The 17,513-nt window shown below is 36.7% G+C and overlaps 2 protein-coding genes and 1 pseudogene across 8 annotated transcripts in view; 1 reads left to right on the forward strand and 2 right to left on the reverse strand.

The window, feature by feature from the left end:
* LOC139977676 (uncharacterized) overlaps window positions 1-12,604 on the reverse strand; it is a 75,967-nt gene extending 63,363 nt beyond the window's left edge. For 3 of the 5 annotated variants that reach the window (XR_011796634.1, XR_011796632.1, XR_011796633.1), the window contains exons 1-6: window positions 4,870-5,502; window positions 3,603-3,689; window positions 3,094-3,252; window positions 2,504-2,532; window positions 1,952-2,012; window positions 169-1,865 (exon numbers count right to left, since the gene is read on the reverse strand). Coding sequence is in view for 2 of the 5 variants with exons in the window: in XM_071987166.1 (XP_071843267.1) it covers window positions 169-1,865; window positions 1,952-2,012; window positions 2,504-2,532; window positions 3,094-3,252; window positions 3,603-3,684 (2,028 nt within the window). In the remaining 3 variants the exon portion in view is untranslated. Of the gene's footprint in view, window positions 1-168; window positions 1,866-1,951; window positions 2,013-2,503; window positions 2,533-3,093; window positions 3,253-3,602; window positions 3,690-4,869; window positions 5,503-12,422 lie in introns of those variants that run through there. The other 2 variants (XM_071987166.1, XM_071987165.1) reach the window with 2 other exon arrangements.
* Window positions 1-17,513, forward strand: part of LOC139977672 (ubiquitin conjugation factor E4 A-like) — a 167,412-nt gene that overhangs the window by 133,167 nt on the left and 16,732 nt on the right. The window contains exons 1-7 of one of the 3 annotated variants that reach the window (XM_071987157.1): window positions 10,643-10,881; window positions 12,637-12,950; window positions 13,602-13,723; window positions 14,631-14,795; window positions 15,376-15,523; window positions 16,712-16,917; window positions 17,251-17,433. The exons of 1 other annotated variant lie outside the window; for it this stretch is intronic. In XM_071987157.1, the coding sequence (XP_071843258.1) occupies window positions 12,710-12,950; window positions 13,602-13,723; window positions 14,631-14,795; window positions 15,376-15,523; window positions 16,712-16,917; window positions 17,251-17,433 (1,065 nt within the window). In that variant the 5' untranslated portion in view covers window positions 10,643-10,881; window positions 12,637-12,709. Of the gene's footprint in view, window positions 1-10,642; window positions 10,882-12,636; window positions 12,951-13,601; window positions 13,724-14,630; window positions 14,796-15,372; window positions 15,524-16,711; window positions 16,918-17,250; window positions 17,434-17,513 lie in introns of those variants that run through there. One more of the 3 variants, XM_071987156.1, reaches the window with a different exon arrangement.
* Window positions 7,792-7,868, reverse strand: LOC139978100 (U2 spliceosomal RNA; annotated as a pseudogene).

The following is a 17,513-nucleotide window of genomic DNA, read 5'->3' on the forward strand; positions in this document are numbered from 1 at the left end:
GAAGAGATTCACTTTCGGTGCATCACTGGCAAGTGATTAAAGGAGTGTATCACTCTTACTGATAAATCTGCAACAAATTAGCTTTGTTGCATATGGATTATATCCTTGATCACTAATAGAAGAGTATAATTATTGATGTAAACATACTGTAATAAATTTTTGGTTTACCTGTCTCTCCCCACGGTTGTTTAAGTATGCGGTTAGCGCAATCTGATGATATCTGGACTTGAAATCATTTAATTTGAAGCTTAACGTTGTGTCGTTTACTTTGATTGGTCCATCTAGTGACGACATGTCGTGTACCTCGTACAAGTAAACAATGGCGGTAGTCCACATTTTTCTCATCTTGAGTTCTTCAAAAACATTATCAATCAATATATCCGTTGCACTGATAAAGTTGACAAATATCTCAAGCTCGTCGTCCGTATACTGTTGAAGAACTTCGCGAACGTTTTCTCTTTCTGACAGAAATTTGCTAACACAGTAGCCCATAATGAAGCGATGGCGATATTTAATCAGATACGATAACGTATTTCGATTACTTTCTGATCCGGTTTGCTCTCCAGACAGACATTCTTTTCGTACTTGTAATATACCAATTTGTACTGCTACCTGTAGATCTACTTTGCCAATGGAATCCTCCCACTTATCGACTTCTTGATTTTCACAAAGTAGTCTATTTTCGCAGGCAAATTTACCTAATTTTGAAATGATATTCCATATGGAATCGACAGAATTGCTGTCTACCTTAAAAAGATACCTCTGTATAAGTGCATCAATACAAAGTTGTGTTAAGTGTGTAACTTTTTGAATGTCTTCTGCATGACCAGCCACGTCCATCAAATTTGCCATCTTCGTGTGAACAATGGCCGTAAGCCAAAATGGCGTTTTACAGAACTCTTCAAGAATTTCATGATTTCTTAGAAAGCGTTTAACATTGTTTATGTGTTCATTGTTTGTTGTACTCGATATTGCGACATGATTTACTCTCTTATCAGATTCGTCGTCTTTCGTTTGTGGGTATGTTTGGCGACTACTTTGTGTTAGGTCTATCTTTGTCTCGTCGGAATCCTCATTAACCAGAGGTTGATTCTCCATTACTTCTGAAGTTATTTCTTGTCTTGCATCTGAGAAGTTCAATGGTTTACGACGGTCAAAATAATCAAATGTCTTCTCAATGTATTGGGTAGTATTGTGTTCACTGAAACCTCTTAGTTTGATTTTAAAATATGGTGGAGGAAATAATGTTTCATCAATATAATCTCCATCAATAGCTGCTAACAAATTTACATTAACTAACTCCGTCACAAAATTTCTATTCAGTAAATCATAAGTTGTTAAACGTTCATGTCTTTGATCAAGATCACTTGAGTGTCCTGTGACATCAGCATGATTAGCTGATGTATAAGTTCTAATATCAAACAAAAACATACATGGTTCCTTTCGAATAATCTTATGTATTTCCTCTTTTGATAATCGGTTTTCTTCCGACATCATATTGTGGATTAAATCTTCTATGGGAACTCCCATTTCTACATCTGTCAGCTCCAAGTAGAACACAAGAAGCGTTTTATTGATTTCCTTCCTCCATTGATCCACAAACTTGTAAATTAACGTTGATTTTCCATAACCTGTCTCACCAGTAAGCAATACACGTGGCTTAAGACTTAATACTGCTTGTGTGAAACATTTATCACTTGATACAGTAAATTCTTTGCCATCTTCGGAAGTGACCAAACATTGACAGTCTGTGTGAAGTTTTTCGGCATCGACATCTTCGTTGCATGGAAATAATTTCAGTACACTGTATTTCTTGTAAGAATCCTCCAGGAAGTTGACAAACCCTTGAAGTTTCAAGTCTTGCTCTATAACATAAATCAAAACAAAATAGACAATCAATCAAAGTTATGATTCGTTATAAAACAGAAAATGTATTCAACATGGTACTCACTGTTTAAAGGTCTCTTTTCCTTAATCGTAACGTTTGTTGTTGCTTCTCCAAGTAGACGCCCCTGGAAAAAAAGAATAACGCAATGGTGATAAGGTAGTGAAGGTTTTCCTAACGCTCATCTCATGATTTTTCAGGTATCAGTTGAATTGATATTAACGTGTTAGCTTCATAATTGGGACAATGAAAAATAAATAATCGAAAAAAATCCACTCTCTACATCAGGTCTGACAGCAAGTCAATAAAAGGATTAAGTTTTAATTTTTGGTTGCCCAGCAATGTCAACATACTAGTATCACCCACATGCACAATTGAATGGCTTGAAAAGTTACTGCCCATATCTTACAGGTTTTTATACTGAATTAACTCAAAGAAAAAATGACTATTTATACAATCTTTTTGGCATTTTCGTCATTAAAAAGCATAAAACAGAATCTAATCAAATAACTGTTTTAACACAATTCATAGTACAACTAATAGAGTAAGCATATGCCGTATCATTGTTATTATAAAATTGACACAAGCTTAACAGTTATGATATGTAATAAATCTTACTATTTCATCTTCCTCCTGGGTCACGGTTTCTGTAAAAGGGGAACATAATATGTTTAGAGACTAGTATCGATTGACATCATATTCAAATAATATTCTTGTTTCAATAGTATATATTTTAATTGATACACTCAAATAGAACAAGTATGCCATTAAACGTTTGAAAGTTTCACATTATGATGGGAACAACAACTTGAATGAAAGAAGGCCTGGATGTATCTTCGTACACTAATCTAAACTTAACCCAATATATGTTCAGTTAGTGGTATATCCAACTACATAGTTCTCTCTTCCGACAAAAAGTGTAAAAAAGGAATTTGGATTTTACTTCTCTGTTTTGTAGTCTCACATTTTTCTCAGAAGTATAATAAACTTTTCACTTGGTCATAGGCCTACTGTTGTTACATCACTTTTTACATTCCTGAACTTGAAATGTTTGAAGCAAGTGAAATACATAAGTATTAATAACCTGTACTCACATACTTAAATATAACCAATTCTCGAGTATCGCCAGTTGTCGTGATTCGTTTTTATGGTATATCGTACAGTAGTCTACATCCATGGTGATAAGCAGAATAATTTGTCAAACTCACCCAAGTAACATCTGCGGTATATATGGTAACGAGCACAAGCAATGTAGATAATAACAGCTGTCACAGCTATCACGAGAATCACAACGATAATGATCACAGGAATTTTCCATCTTGAAGATTCGTCGATTTCCTGACTGTTACCACTTACGGTGAAGGGTTCTGCACAAAAAAAATCGAATAAACAATAATTACGAGCCCTTGTTTTAATCATCCAATTTCTTTAGGATATCTGTATAATGTGATATTGCTTATTAACAGTGGTTACATTAAAATAGCTTTCGAAATAATCCTTAGTTTTTTCATTCCAGTTTCTATATAAGGTGTCTCAAATATGTAGTAACCACCTACAGGAACGACTGAAGGATAACATTTATTTTATGAAGGTGATTGCCATCAAGCTTTGATTATAAGTCAGTAATCCAGTACGCTAATCCGCCACTATAATTGAAAATCATGACCAACCTATATATTATCTTTCTCAATTATTAATTATAAGTGTGAGCACTCACCTGACACTGCTGCCAATGAAATACCCAAAAGATATGCACACACGATGAGTGTCTTCAGCTTACTGTAATCACTGAACAGCATTTTGTCTATGAAATTAAAATTAAATATCAAAAAAATGTGTTAGCAAATTGCTTATAAGAGCCTGTGTAAGAGAATGTGTAAGAGTAAGTGGGCCGGACGTAGGATCTTCTTCAGAGGCTGAATATTAATTAATTAAAAATAAAAGACCTGGTTGACAAAGGTTGACTGGTAAGCCCATGGAGGGACCGTCAAAAGAACTTGTCCAACTGTTGGTTTATTTATGGTCATCGCATTTAGCGTGATGTGCGATAATCATTTTACCTTATGTTGTGACTGATTAATTGTCAATACGGTTTCGACGGTTTTATTTCTCTTCAATAGGATAAACACCTTAAATCAATTAATCTCATTAAGTATCTCGATGTTGGATATATGTTGGTAATAGCTATATCCCCAGTCACAGCGTAATCCCCGTGTTTAACATTACTTGGCGTGACTTTGTATAAGGTACCTTCATTTTTAATGGTGAATTCGGAATTCTTTAAAATAACAGTTTTATACAACATATCGTGAGGTCGAGCTCGGAAATGTTACCAAATGAGAATGAATGTGTCTAACGTTACCACATAGACCACATTTGGTGTTTTACCTTTAACAAATAATGATTCAAATTTAGTCTTGTAATTAACATTGGTACAACGCCGTGAGTATGAATGGCAAAATTTAAACAGGGTTAAAGACCTGCTTTATTGGCTCCAATTATAGCACGCTTTCATAGCTAGGAAAGTTTTGTGAATTGGTTAAAAGAGGACATTTTACGACCAAGCCAGGTCGATTATATAATCTCTAGAAACGTTTCCATGATAGCGTGCTATAGTTTGGGTCTATCAAGCAGACCTTTCAGTCACATATTTGTTAAGGGTTCTACAGTAATGATTTTCTACCTTAGTTTCCTTTTCCCATACTTATGAGTTTTATGAGTAAGTATGTCAACTTAGTATGGACTTTCCAAAGGAACTCAGCAATAAACACGAAAAAAGGCAGCTAGTAAAATAAGATACTAAAACCGACTGCTCAGTTTCAAGTGCCATGCAGTTTTCTGACATTTTCGAGGGCCTGATCTTAAAATATTTTCACAGCTAAAGTAAAACAGTAAAACCTATTCTATTATGAAATATACAGTTATAACAGCGGCAAGAGCCATTAGAAAAGAAGTTATTGTGTTAGAAAAGAATAAACATTTACCTTTACCTGTAGCGCACGCTGTGTTTCAAGTTTCAAAGGATGATATACTGTAGCGAATACCGCAGAAGTCTGAATAAGTGTTAGCTAAGTGTTAACTTCTGACTGTGGATTCAACCACGGTTGACTACATCTAAAAGGTCCTTAGACTAACGAAGGTCAAAGTCCATACAAACGTAACAGACGCTGCGTGCCTGATATATCAAAGAGCCATTGTTAAGTAAATCGAGACCCATGTGCGTTTACTTAGTATTGCATGCTATTTAGCATGACCCCAGCAATGTAGGCCATGATATATTTAAATATCATTGTATACTTTATATATAAATACCATTGTATACTTTTGATAATAATCAAAAGTAAACAAAGATATTTTATGATGGAGAATAGAAGCATTGTTTCATATGCTGAGCTAATAATTCCAGACCAAATTATTGTAAAGCCTATAAACCTTTGAAACAGCCATTACAATACAGAACGCAATGCAACGTTAGAGGTGCGTAGTACAGTAATAGCGTTCTGTTCCTGCATGTTCAGGCACAACACTTGGGTTGTGAGTAAACTAAATACATGAAATAATTTCTAGGCATCTCACGACTATAAAACAAAAGAGCAAAACGTAGCCACATATCGTGGTTCTGGGGGTGATGGTGAAATTAATTACAGCTGAACAAGAATTCAAATGTCCGGAAATAATTACCATCATAAAAGAACCAAGCACTTCATAGCAGTATTTATTTTTAAAATTTATTAAAGCTATGTCTAGTGGACTGGAATGGGTTGGGTGGGGGAGGTTGACATTACTGCGACGTGTCTCCAGTTATATATATATATATATATATATATAATAAAATATATTATACAACCTTCAAATTTCAACTTTCACCAGAATCTGTATATACTCGAACCAACATAAGACTGTTTTTTTTTTCATCCACTGACAGGCTCGGCAATCATCAATGAACATTGTTTTAGATAATATGAAAACAAAAGTATTCGGTGAAACCAACTGAGGTTAAAAAATGTGTTGATGAATCTTGTCGTAATTATAAACAATAATACTCAGTTCAAAGCCTTCGCTGAAAGGTATATATTTAGCAGGCGAGTTCTACCATTAGTTTTGAAAGTGAACTTCGATGGGTGTAAGGTAGAAAATATACAGATAGATGAACAAAAAACAGTTCTTGCAATACTTGGAAGAACTTTTCGGTTGTTCATGATGTTATCTTTTGGGCGGACAACCGCACACCAGAGAGTATAGTCATGTAGGTAAGGTACCCACCAAGTGAGGGCGCTTGTGAGCGCCGTGGCAGGCTCAGAATAAGTTGGCTACGCATGTAGCCATTGAAACTGTATGAAAATGAACAGGAAATGTTGAAAATGTACAGAGACTGTTTATTACAGTAATTACCAGTAATGCCAATATTGTAGTGCGCAAGCGCAATACAATAACTACGAACTTTATTGCACATATATGCCTCCGTAGTAGGATCGATCATGTAGGTTGGATATTATTTATTGGGACCCATTGAATGTACTTTCGGTTTTCATAGCTACGATAAAGAGACATCCCCAAAACAACTTTCCTATAAGATTGGAAATATAGCAAATATGTCAATAACTTCTATAGGAGGGTCGCATGCAGGTTGAATCGCACTATCCTAATGCAGATCACACGTTTCCTATATTGACTGTATTAACACGAAGGGATGCATGCATACATGTCAGCCTAAAATATTAAGCGCAAAATGGTCAATTGGTCGTATTGTTAGTCTATAATGTATGTATGTATGTATGTATATGTGATCTTCCCGCAAGCAGGAACTCGCGAAAGAAGCCATGGAGGCTTGTAGACTCGCAACCTGACCGAAGCCAATCTCTCGGCACACATCCATTTAACGTCCATGTCAGGAAGTTGTTATTGAACAACACCCTTGCCAGACGACACACATTGCTGTCGGCGGGGAATCGAACCGGGGATCTCATGACTGGGAGACGCCGGCGTTAACCACTAGGCTATACACTCCGCCTATAATCGTTTCGCGATAAACAGAACTTCATGCAGTAGCTTAAATTGTACATGGTATTCTGGTATTCAGTATGTACACAGATTACATCATAACTGATGGTAAAACATGTTTATTGTATTTTTCAACCTAAGGTTAAGTTCACAGGTTGTATTTATAGATAGGAAGTGAAAGTTATGGAATAGGCTATTCCTAAAACTAAAGTAAACTAACAATGCATGTGTTACGGAAGTGCACATGTAACTACTCAGCGATTTAAAAAATTCATAAATTGCTTGTTTGCGAAAGATTGCTAACTGTCAACAACTCTTCTCATAATTTCGAAAATGAAACCAAATTATTGGCTTCCAAAGAGAATCGTGTTTCTCGTCTATATGATACTGACTGACGCCATAAATGGACTTTCGTGGTGAATTTTGCTTTCGATTTAAGAACAATAGGAAGTGAAAGAAGGAAGTTTGTTTTATGTTAATACATTGATTAGTTTATGAAGCAATATCACTTTCTCAAATATCCTTTGAATAATATCCAAAAATGCAGTTGCATTGAATATGTACTATGAAACTAAGCAGTAGTATCCGAGACAACTTAAAATATCGAATAAGCTACTCACATGTGCTGATTATCACTCCACCCCCCCTGCTACCCCACTCATATCTCACACGTTTTGAGGGATTGCATAGATCCCTGTTTTGTCCAATACTTGCCTGGGAGCGGGAGCCTTTTATGGCAAACAGTCAAGCTCAGGTCAATAGACAATCATTCTCGGAAGGTTAAATCATTTTTAAGAAAAAGTCGCCCAGGAAAGAACCTAGGCACGAAAACCAAACTACCGAACGACTGATCCGCTCTCAAACCCAGTCCGGCCTTGCATCGGGACTGTTACTGTGTGTTCATCGTCAGGTGTGCATCACCATACCCCTCGAAAGGGAACAGATACTACACGTGATCTTAGCCAAAAGGCCGAGAAGCGGAAGTTAAAATATAGGGAGCGCGAAGCTATCAACGTTTCGTTACTGGCGCTGTCGCATATCCACACTGCCCGTGACATTGTCTAAATCTAATGTATGTAAAGATTGGCTAACCTATTATAATCAAACAAACACTTTTTATAGTTGATTATTGGTTTAGCTTCCTATAGTTTGTCTGCTATAAGGGTGCATGACTTTTGCATATTATACAAGGCTCGATCATTGTAAGGTATCTGCTGAAATATATTGTACATCAACATTCTACAGAAATAAAAAGGAGAAAGGTTGATGAAGTTAAGCAGTTAAAGCAGATCAATGAGATTACCAGATAATCGGATGACCAGACGATAGCATTAACTTGAAATGCCCAACCTCCACAATCTATGTGATCCTGCAAATTCATGCACCGTCAACGTTTTGATCTTATGGCATTTTACGTTTGAAAGTAATAAATACGACCTTAACCTGCATATGGAAACAATATTTCCATTGGTATAATAGGTTTTTTTTCTGCTTGGACTTGGTCTAAAAGTAGGCTACATTTTCCATATATATGTCCATTTACCTCTGACTTTCAAAACTCATTGTGTTTTATCCAACAATAAATGCTAAGTGCATGAAGTCCACCAGGCGGGTGTTACTAAAACGAATGACAGTTGCGTTACACATAACGAATAACAATATGTTGTACACACTAAAAAATTGCGTTGACTAAAACGAATGGCAGTAATGACAGCACAGACATTTGCTTCAACCGGATATCACAGTTCGTGGGTATCTAGATCTAGTAAAGTACGGACAAGATAAAAACGCACCTTATAGTAAGCGAAATTGTAAGTCTGATTTTAAAAAGTAAATTTAACGTCATTTTCCGATATTAATTGTTGGAAACTAACAATACTATAATATTGAAACGGCTTCAGTTATCTTTCTATATAAATCTACATAGGTAAAAAGCATTGCACTCAAGCGCATTCGCACACACAAAAAAATCCCTGTGGTTTATATCCGTAAATTAAACCAAAACCATGCAATCACGTAACATGCGATTTCCCTCAAATCATTTTAGCGCAGAAAACCAATAACCGTATTTACTCCACTCCGTTAATCATTCTATCTCTTCTCAACACTGTCCTTCGTTGTCATTCGTGGTCATTCGCTGTCATTCGTACAAAGTCAATTGTCATTCGGTCATTCGCTGTCATTCGAATAAGTTTGTCCCCATCAGGCTATTAGATGTGGATTTCCCAACAGACAATTACCACAATCAATTTGTCCAAGTTCTACCTCTGACTTCTATGGATCATGTAATCTTTGATGTTTTGCGTTACTTAATATCAAAGTTAATTTAAGCAATGACAAACTGATATCATATATGATGGTTTGATCCTTTAGCCATTTCCGTGTTAAAATACAATAGCGTAAACCAGGTCATTTGGCTTAAACAATCTTAGATCATTTTCCGTCTGAGTGTCTGACCTTTGACCTTTTGATGTCATCACTCACAAAGGCACACAAATGCCCATGTACAGATAACCCCTGGCACGTTGGAAGAAGAGAGTTTAAAACACAACTGTTGACATGCAAGTAAATAACTGAAAACTTACTAAGACAAAAAAAAAAAAAATAGATTGGAAAAGAACAAACAAGTCCATGGCGATAAAACCGTATTCTAATTAGAACCTATATATGGGTTAAAAGTGAACAGTGATCTGTGGTTTGTGGGATAGCCTTAAATTTCTTTAGTCTTTTACATTTTGGACAAATTTTGGGCCTCCATATACCGTACGTATACCTTGTGTGACGTTTAAATTAGTTAACACGAAAAAAAAAAGATCTACTTTTTACATTTGCCATTGGTATGGGTTGTATGTTGTGTTTAGGAAGCTGAGATTAACTGCCTGAACCCCTTAGCTTTACGGTCTCCGAGGAGTTAGTGACACAATTTGGGAGCATCCAATTTCATTAGGCCTATTAACATCACCCCCCCCCCAAAAAAAAAAAACTGGTAGGACCCAAGATATCCTCTAGTTTCGAGGAGTAATTGGTCACCATCAGATTCAACTAATGCACCAACATTTCAGTTTAGTACCACAAGGAGTTTGAGGTACCTCAACAGGCAAGGGCGTAGGAACCGGGGGGGGGGGCTGGGGGGCTTCCCCCGTGAAATATATGGAGGGGCGGAAGTATTATTCCGCCCCCCCCCCCCCCGCTTCGCAAGTCAGAAAACCCCTTTTTCATTTCCAAATGAGTAAAATATCTTTTGGAGCACCAAATTGCATCTTAGGTCAGGTGAAAATGCAAAATTATATACAAAATGGAGTGGGTTGGTTGAAGTGTGCTATATTGCACCAAATTGCATCTGAGGTCACCTGGAAATGCAAAAAAAAAAAAAAATGCTTAGACCCCTCCCCTCCCCGGGCCGGCCATCAGTCTTAAATCAACCCCCCTCCCTCCCCCCCCCCCCCGCTCAAAAGTACCTTCCTACGCCACTGTCAACAGGCTTAACACGTGTTCCTTTTAATCGGTCAAAAATATTTTTCCCCTGGACAATCCTTTTAAGTCTCATGGTTGCACGAATTATCAATGGAGTAATATATTTCATTCCTAATACATCACACGAAGGGATGAGATCTCTAAACGTTATACACTTAGCAGATAAGGAATAGGGTTAGTGAGTTACCGCGGATGAGTTCCACGAGTCTGTCCTAAATGGCGTTCAACATGGGCATGAAGGCTCACTTACCGCACTTCGAACTGCTTTTCATGCATAGTACGACTGACAGTGATACGTAATGCTCTATGTGAAATGCATCCGTAGTCCGTACAGTGTAGTCAACTTAGGGCAACTGGGTGTACAGTACTGCACTGTGTGACCTATGTTAGTACAGTATGTATAACGAAACTTTACCAGTAGACTTAGACATTCGTCAATTCCAGTGAAGACTGAAGACCTGCGATCCTTCCTCACCGATCTTGCAAAAACGATAGACATATGAGTTGTTACGTTTTGATGTGTAAGTGTTTCTGTGTGAACTAACGTTGTCCTACGAAATTCTGTTCATGGAATATTCTGGAAGTGTTACAGTAACAGTAGGCCTATAAGCTAGGCTCATAAGTTAAACTCCTTTTAAAAATAAAAGCATTTATAAGCTTTAGATGCTAGTATGAACATGTAACTTGTAAGCATGATGTAGCCAGGCCAGAGAACAGTTGGAACCTGCTATTACTTATTAATGTTATTATGGTACTAATTTAGAATCCGTACCATTCCTAACCCTAATTCCTAACCCTATTCCCCATACTTGTCCAAGATCCCACAAACTCAGTGCCGCATTTTCCACTGAATTATTTTTGAGTGCCGCGTGCAAACATTAGTGAGTGATGACGTCACACAACTCTACTTATGACATAACCGAGCCCACGATGTGGTACCCTTTTTTACTACTTTGTGAGTTGTGACTCTCACCTTGCATCAATCAGTGATCATAGAAAAGAGGGAGGGGGGCGGGGCGTGTGCCGTGTTCGCCCCTCCTGGATCCACACCTGGGCCAAGAGTCCCAAAGACAAAAAGTAAAACATATATCATGAAAACGTGTCTATAGGTGCACTGTACAGGACTACCAGGGGGAGGGGGGAAGTTGTGAACAACTAACGGAAGGTAATAACTGACAACAGATTTGCTACATGTTTCGGTCATCGTGTCAAACCATCTGTAATGCAAGCGCGCCACCAATTCACAGTTTTCCTATACATGCATACACGTACAGTCCAACACTGCACTGTAGGCTATTGACGAGGTGACTGCATACACTTATTACAATGACAGTGCATATGAACCTACATGGTATTCTAGCTAGTCGTACGCGGACGTCGGACATCAAAGCGCCAGTCAGCCGAAGCAGCGAGCAGCCAACTTTGAATCCCAGGACTGGCAGGAGTGATGAAGTAAACTTTTCTTTGACAAACCAGATCTCAGTGTTGCAAACGGCACCTTTCGTTTTTTTTCAGGTACCGTCAGAATATTTTTAGGTGCCGCATGCGGCTCTCGGTGCAGCGTTTGGACATGGCTGCTATTCCCTACTCCCTAACCCTACTTCCTAACCCTAATTTCGAGCCCCTAGTAAGCTTTCCCATTTATATGGTGCGGATTCTTAAGTTAGGCCATTATTATTTGCTTAGACCCCAAATCAAACTTTACTTAAACATGCAAAATTGTCTCATTAGTACAGTATTACCCCATCCTCACATTTGTTGCATTAATTGTGCAACACAGGATCCTGTCAAGGCTGCATCCAGGATGCAGCCTTGACAGGGACACAAAGTCCTGTATGTACACAATTATTTAAAGAATACAAATCTCAACACACTCACAAAAATGTAAAATAACAAATATCAGAGCACACAAGTCAGGATTTTAACCCTAAAAGAACCAAAATCTCCTCCAATCCTAGAGGTGATTGTTTACAATAAGTTTTAGCAATCAGCTTACAACTGGTTGCAATGTTTTCAGTATAAAGCTGAAATAATTTCTAATCCTACAGTACAATTTACTTACCATGGGCTACGGTAGCCGTAGAACTTGTTGTTACAGTGCTGTGGCTCAAGGTCTGTTTTCTTCAGGCAGTATCACTTGGATAGTAACTTAGAAGACACCCACATACTCTAGTGATATTAACTGCTAAAAACTAATATTGAAATTAAACATTAACTGCCATCTGCAGACCAGCTTTCTCAATTTCAGTGTCCTTCTACTGTCATTCACCCTGCAGAGAAACGTCACACACTATTCACTGGAAGGAGAGCAGACTTCAAGTATATATACTGTAGGAAACACAAAGGAAGATGGCAACCTCAAATCCGTTCGCTCATTTGGTGAAGAAGCAAGCAGCATCAGACGAACCCTCTTCAAAACAGGAGAAAGATGTACTCGAGGATGAAGGAGCCACCATTCCAGTTCATTTGCCAGAGAAAGTGGGTCAGCACGAACCACTAGAGGGTGATACTCAGATAACAGACCAAGCTAGAATTGTTCAAACTATAGATAGAACCATACAGAAAGTATTCCTTGTGACTGTAGATTCAGGTACTTTAAAGTGTCTTTCTATATTACTAATTTCTTCATTTTCTTGTTTCTACATGTTGTTCATTCAGAGAACATATAATGCCTGCCTTACAGAATCGTGTTTCAAGACTAATTCTCAAAGTACTGAATGATGGTGATTTTAAAGAGAAAGTTGAAAATATGCAATTATTATTACAGTAGACAATATTTGATCAATTAACAAAACAGTTTTGCTTTCAGACTTGTAAGGTGTGGACACAAATGAGGTTCTTCGTTTCTTCAATAACACTAAAGGTATAGCCAAAATATCTATAGTCAAAAGGTCTATAGCCACAATATCTTCAGTCAAAAGATCTATAAAATATAGTCTACTTTAAATCTCTAGTAGACTTTATAAATCAATAAGTAACATTTTCAAAGTTTTTGATAGTGTTACTTTTAAAAGGGGATATGAAGCATGTTACTTAAGCATATATGTTAGCATGTTTTAGTGTAATTCTGGACTACAGTATCTGGCCCTTGACTTTCAACACAGAATTTACCTACATTGCTGTAATATGTGTTTAAGTGCATCTCTACATACGTGTATGTTCTGACTAGATACAGTAATTGATATCATTTTCTTTTATACCTATACACTTTGACTGTACTACAAATCATGGTTTTGTTTAGATGGAATGACCTTTGACCGGGGTATGCCTACATGCTGTGTGTACCTGGTTGATATGGCTGCTATGTTAAAGGAGAAACATGGAGACAACTGGTGCTGGTTTGACTGGGAACTTGTCGAGTCGGTGAGAAAACAGAATGTGTAATATCCTTTGGACTAATATAGTTTACTAAATGTATTTACCTCCTAACAACTTCCAAAAAACTCCCTAACAACTCCTTAGTAACTACCTAACAAAGGTGTTGTACATGTTACTTGCCACAGCACAAACATTGCCTTAACTACTAGGTAGAACCCTCTCTTTGTAAGCAGGTAACTTGGACAGATTTGTACCATCACACTTTTATAAATTTAACCTCTCATATTGATATATGCAACACCAATGTTGACCTAGAAAATGTGTAGGAAAGTAATTTGGATGTTTACACAGCACATGTTCACTTCATATGTTTAATATAAATCAGAGTGTGAATAACTTTAATAGTGAGAATAATGTAAGGGTTGGACATACTGTACCTGTATATTGTTTCTAGCTTTATTCATGTATATTCATATGATCCAATGTCAGAGGCTTGATAAAATACTTTTAACAGCGAGGATATTGTGGGACATACGCTACCTGTATGGTAGACTATAATTCAGTTTTATATTCTGTTTCCAGCTTTGTTCACTGAATATTCATATGCTCTTAGGTCAGAGGCTTGATACAATACGTTTACTAGCAAGAATAGTATGGGACATACTGTACCTGTATGATAGACTATAATTCAGTTTTATATTCTGTTTCCAGCTTTGTTCACTGAATATTCATATGCTCTTAGGTCAGAGGCTTGATACAATACGTTTACTAGCGAGAATAGTATGGGACATACTGTACCTGTATGATAGACTATAATTCAGTTTTATATTCTGTTTCCAGCTTTGTTCACTGAATATTCATATGCTCCAATGTCAGAGGTCTGATATATTACTTTCATGGATACTGTTGTAATCATTATTTTATTTAATCTTCTTTCTTTGCATCGAGACAGGCCTTATTTGAGCGTTTACTTCTGGAGGATCCATCATTCCATGTGATATCTATGAACAACTCAGATACACCACCAGGAGGGCAAAGTCCAGCTGGCCAGAAACAGGTCTTAAAATATCTGCTGGAGAGCTATAACAGATGTAGGCAATTAATAGGTCAATCACAGGTAAGCAGGAATATCCTGAGTATACCAGACAGAGGGCTACTATATCTTTTGTAATGGTACAATGTGTGATGGTACAATGTGTGATGGTACAATGTGTGATGGTACAATGTGTGATGGTACAATGTGTAATGGTACAATGTGTGATGGTACAATGTGTGATGGTACAATGTGTAATGTTACAATGTGTGATGGTACAATGTGCAATGGTACGATGTGTGATGGTACGATGTGTAATGGTACGATGTGTAATGGTACGATGTGTAATGGTACAATGTGTAATGGTACAATGTGTGATGGTACAATGTGTAATGGTACAATGCGTAATGGTACAATGTGTTATGGTACAATGTGTTATGGTACAATGTGTAATGTTACAAGGTGCCTTTAATCAGTAGAACTTGCAAATCACATTATGTATTATTTTATATATCATTAGATTGAATTAGGGATTTGCTGGAGTGATATGCCGTTCATTTATAGTTTTAGTCGAGTTTGAGTTTATTTCCACTGTGCAAATCAACTATAGTACAGCCATAGTTATACAGGCTGTCTCTCATCTATTGTTTCTTTTCTCCAGGAGGAGGATGAGGAGGAGGTAACTTACTTGAAGAAGTGTGAATGCATCATCATCTCAAACACGGTTACCTGTCTCATCACTCCAGAGGTTTATCAACAACAGATTCATCAACAAGCACTCGATATACTCATCAAGAGCTCCACAGCAATGGGTGATTATGATGCAATTATAAACACATACATAGATTGTATAAGTTTAGTAATGTTATTGGTGATTATCATGCAATTATAAACACATAAATACATTGTAAAAGTTTAATAATGTACTGGTGATTATCATGCAATTATAAACACATACATAGATTGTATAAGTTTAATTATTTTACTGGTGATTATCATGCAATTATAAACACATACATAGATTGTATAAGTTTAATTATTTTACTGGTGATTATCATGCAATTATAAACACATACATAGATTGTATAAGTTAAGTAATGTTATTGGTGATTATCATGCAATTATAAACAAATAAATAGATTGTATAAGTTTAGTAATGTTATTGGTGATTATCATGCAATTATAAACACATAAATACATTGTAAAAGTTTAATGATGTTTTTGCATGTGGATAACTTATAAAAGGCTTGGTTATTAATGAATAAACCAACCATGCTTAACAGAATCAAAAACTGATGGCTTGTTGGAAAATGAAACTTGTGCAACAAGATTTCAAGGAAGTAAATCTGGGATATCAAAACTATTTGATGGAAAGTGACTTTCAAAGAGTTTGTGAGTTGATGGAGATTAGCAAACACATCTAGGATAATAACAAAAACTTAAGAAAAATTAAGAAACTCATTTCAGTAACTTTTGAGTTCTTTTTGATACTGTTTGAAACTAAAAGTGAAGTGAACAGTAAGTAATTTTTTGTTTTGTCTTTTTTTATTTTAATACCATTAAAAAAGCTATTTCACATCAATGTTATTGGTTGACTGGATGGTTGATGCATTGACTGCTTCCCTCCTGCAATAATGTTCATGATTGTGTAGAACTTTTCTGGGAAAATAAACTTTAGCAAACTTAACTTCTCTTCAATTCTCAGGGCATAATACATTATTGTCCAAATATGCTTCAATTATCCCATATTAACCACAAAATATGTTCCCATCCCCGCTTTAATAATTTTAGGATACCATGCTACACTTGATACACATAAATATCACCAAAGGATTAATAAATTTGTCATTTCTTAATTCTTGCTGGAAATTTTGGAGTTTGAATATCACAGAAAATGTCACCAGGCATTCTCCATTGAACTAACAATCTATTTAATGTCCCTTCATCTTTTCATGGAAAGTGTTCATTCCAAAACCGAAATCATTTTTTGTCTATTTCAGAGTTTAACCAAGTTGCAGAATTTTTCCAGAAAGTCGCTGAGACATTAAACCTGGATGAGGACTTATCGGTATCGGACGCTTTCATGCCGATCTTAGACTTGCTGAAGTTTAAGATGAATCCAGCCAAAGCATCTTTGAGTGATCCAATGAATTATGCTTACTGCGATATTCTGCAGATGTATGCAAGCAATCCAGCCCTTGCTGAGGTAAGTTCAGTCTCTTTTGTTTTGTGATTTGATTTTAATCAAAACTAAAAAACCTTGAGCACTTGGTTTGCAAGCTTCTCATCAACAGTCAAGATGTAAGGACTGCTCAATGATTTTTCAAGTAGTGGCAGCGTCCACCCTGTTTTCTTGCAAAGTTCCCTTTTTCAAAGAGAGAAAATGAAAGTAAGATGACATCAAATCATGATTTAGAAGAACCTAGTGCAAAATCTGTGATCAATATAAAAGAAACTGTACAATGAAGTCAGTTCACTTGTTTTTGTGTAGTTCCAATTCTAGGCATGATCCTATTCCAAGATTTTATTTCCATTGCAGGTTCTGTTACAATTTGAGCAGCCGCATAATCCTCATTCGGCCAAGAGCTACGAGCTGTCACTCTTTGGATATGTTTTATCCCTCTCCTGCATTCCTTCTCTTGAGAAGACGGAGAACTTCTTCGAGAAACCGTCGACTAAAGGTCCATCAGAACGACAGACGACCATGGAGTACCTTTGGAAGGTAAAATAAGGTTACTTTATTGCATGAACACTAACCCTGTCTTACACCCTTCAACTAATCTTTGGAATGACAATATTAGA

This window comes from Apostichopus japonicus, chromosome 12 (assembly GCF_037975245.1).
Source record: "Apostichopus japonicus isolate 1M-3 chromosome 12, ASM3797524v1, whole genome shotgun sequence".
In the NCBI taxonomy this organism is placed as follows: domain Eukaryota; kingdom Metazoa; phylum Echinodermata; class Holothuroidea; order Aspidochirotida; family Stichopodidae; genus Apostichopus; species Apostichopus japonicus.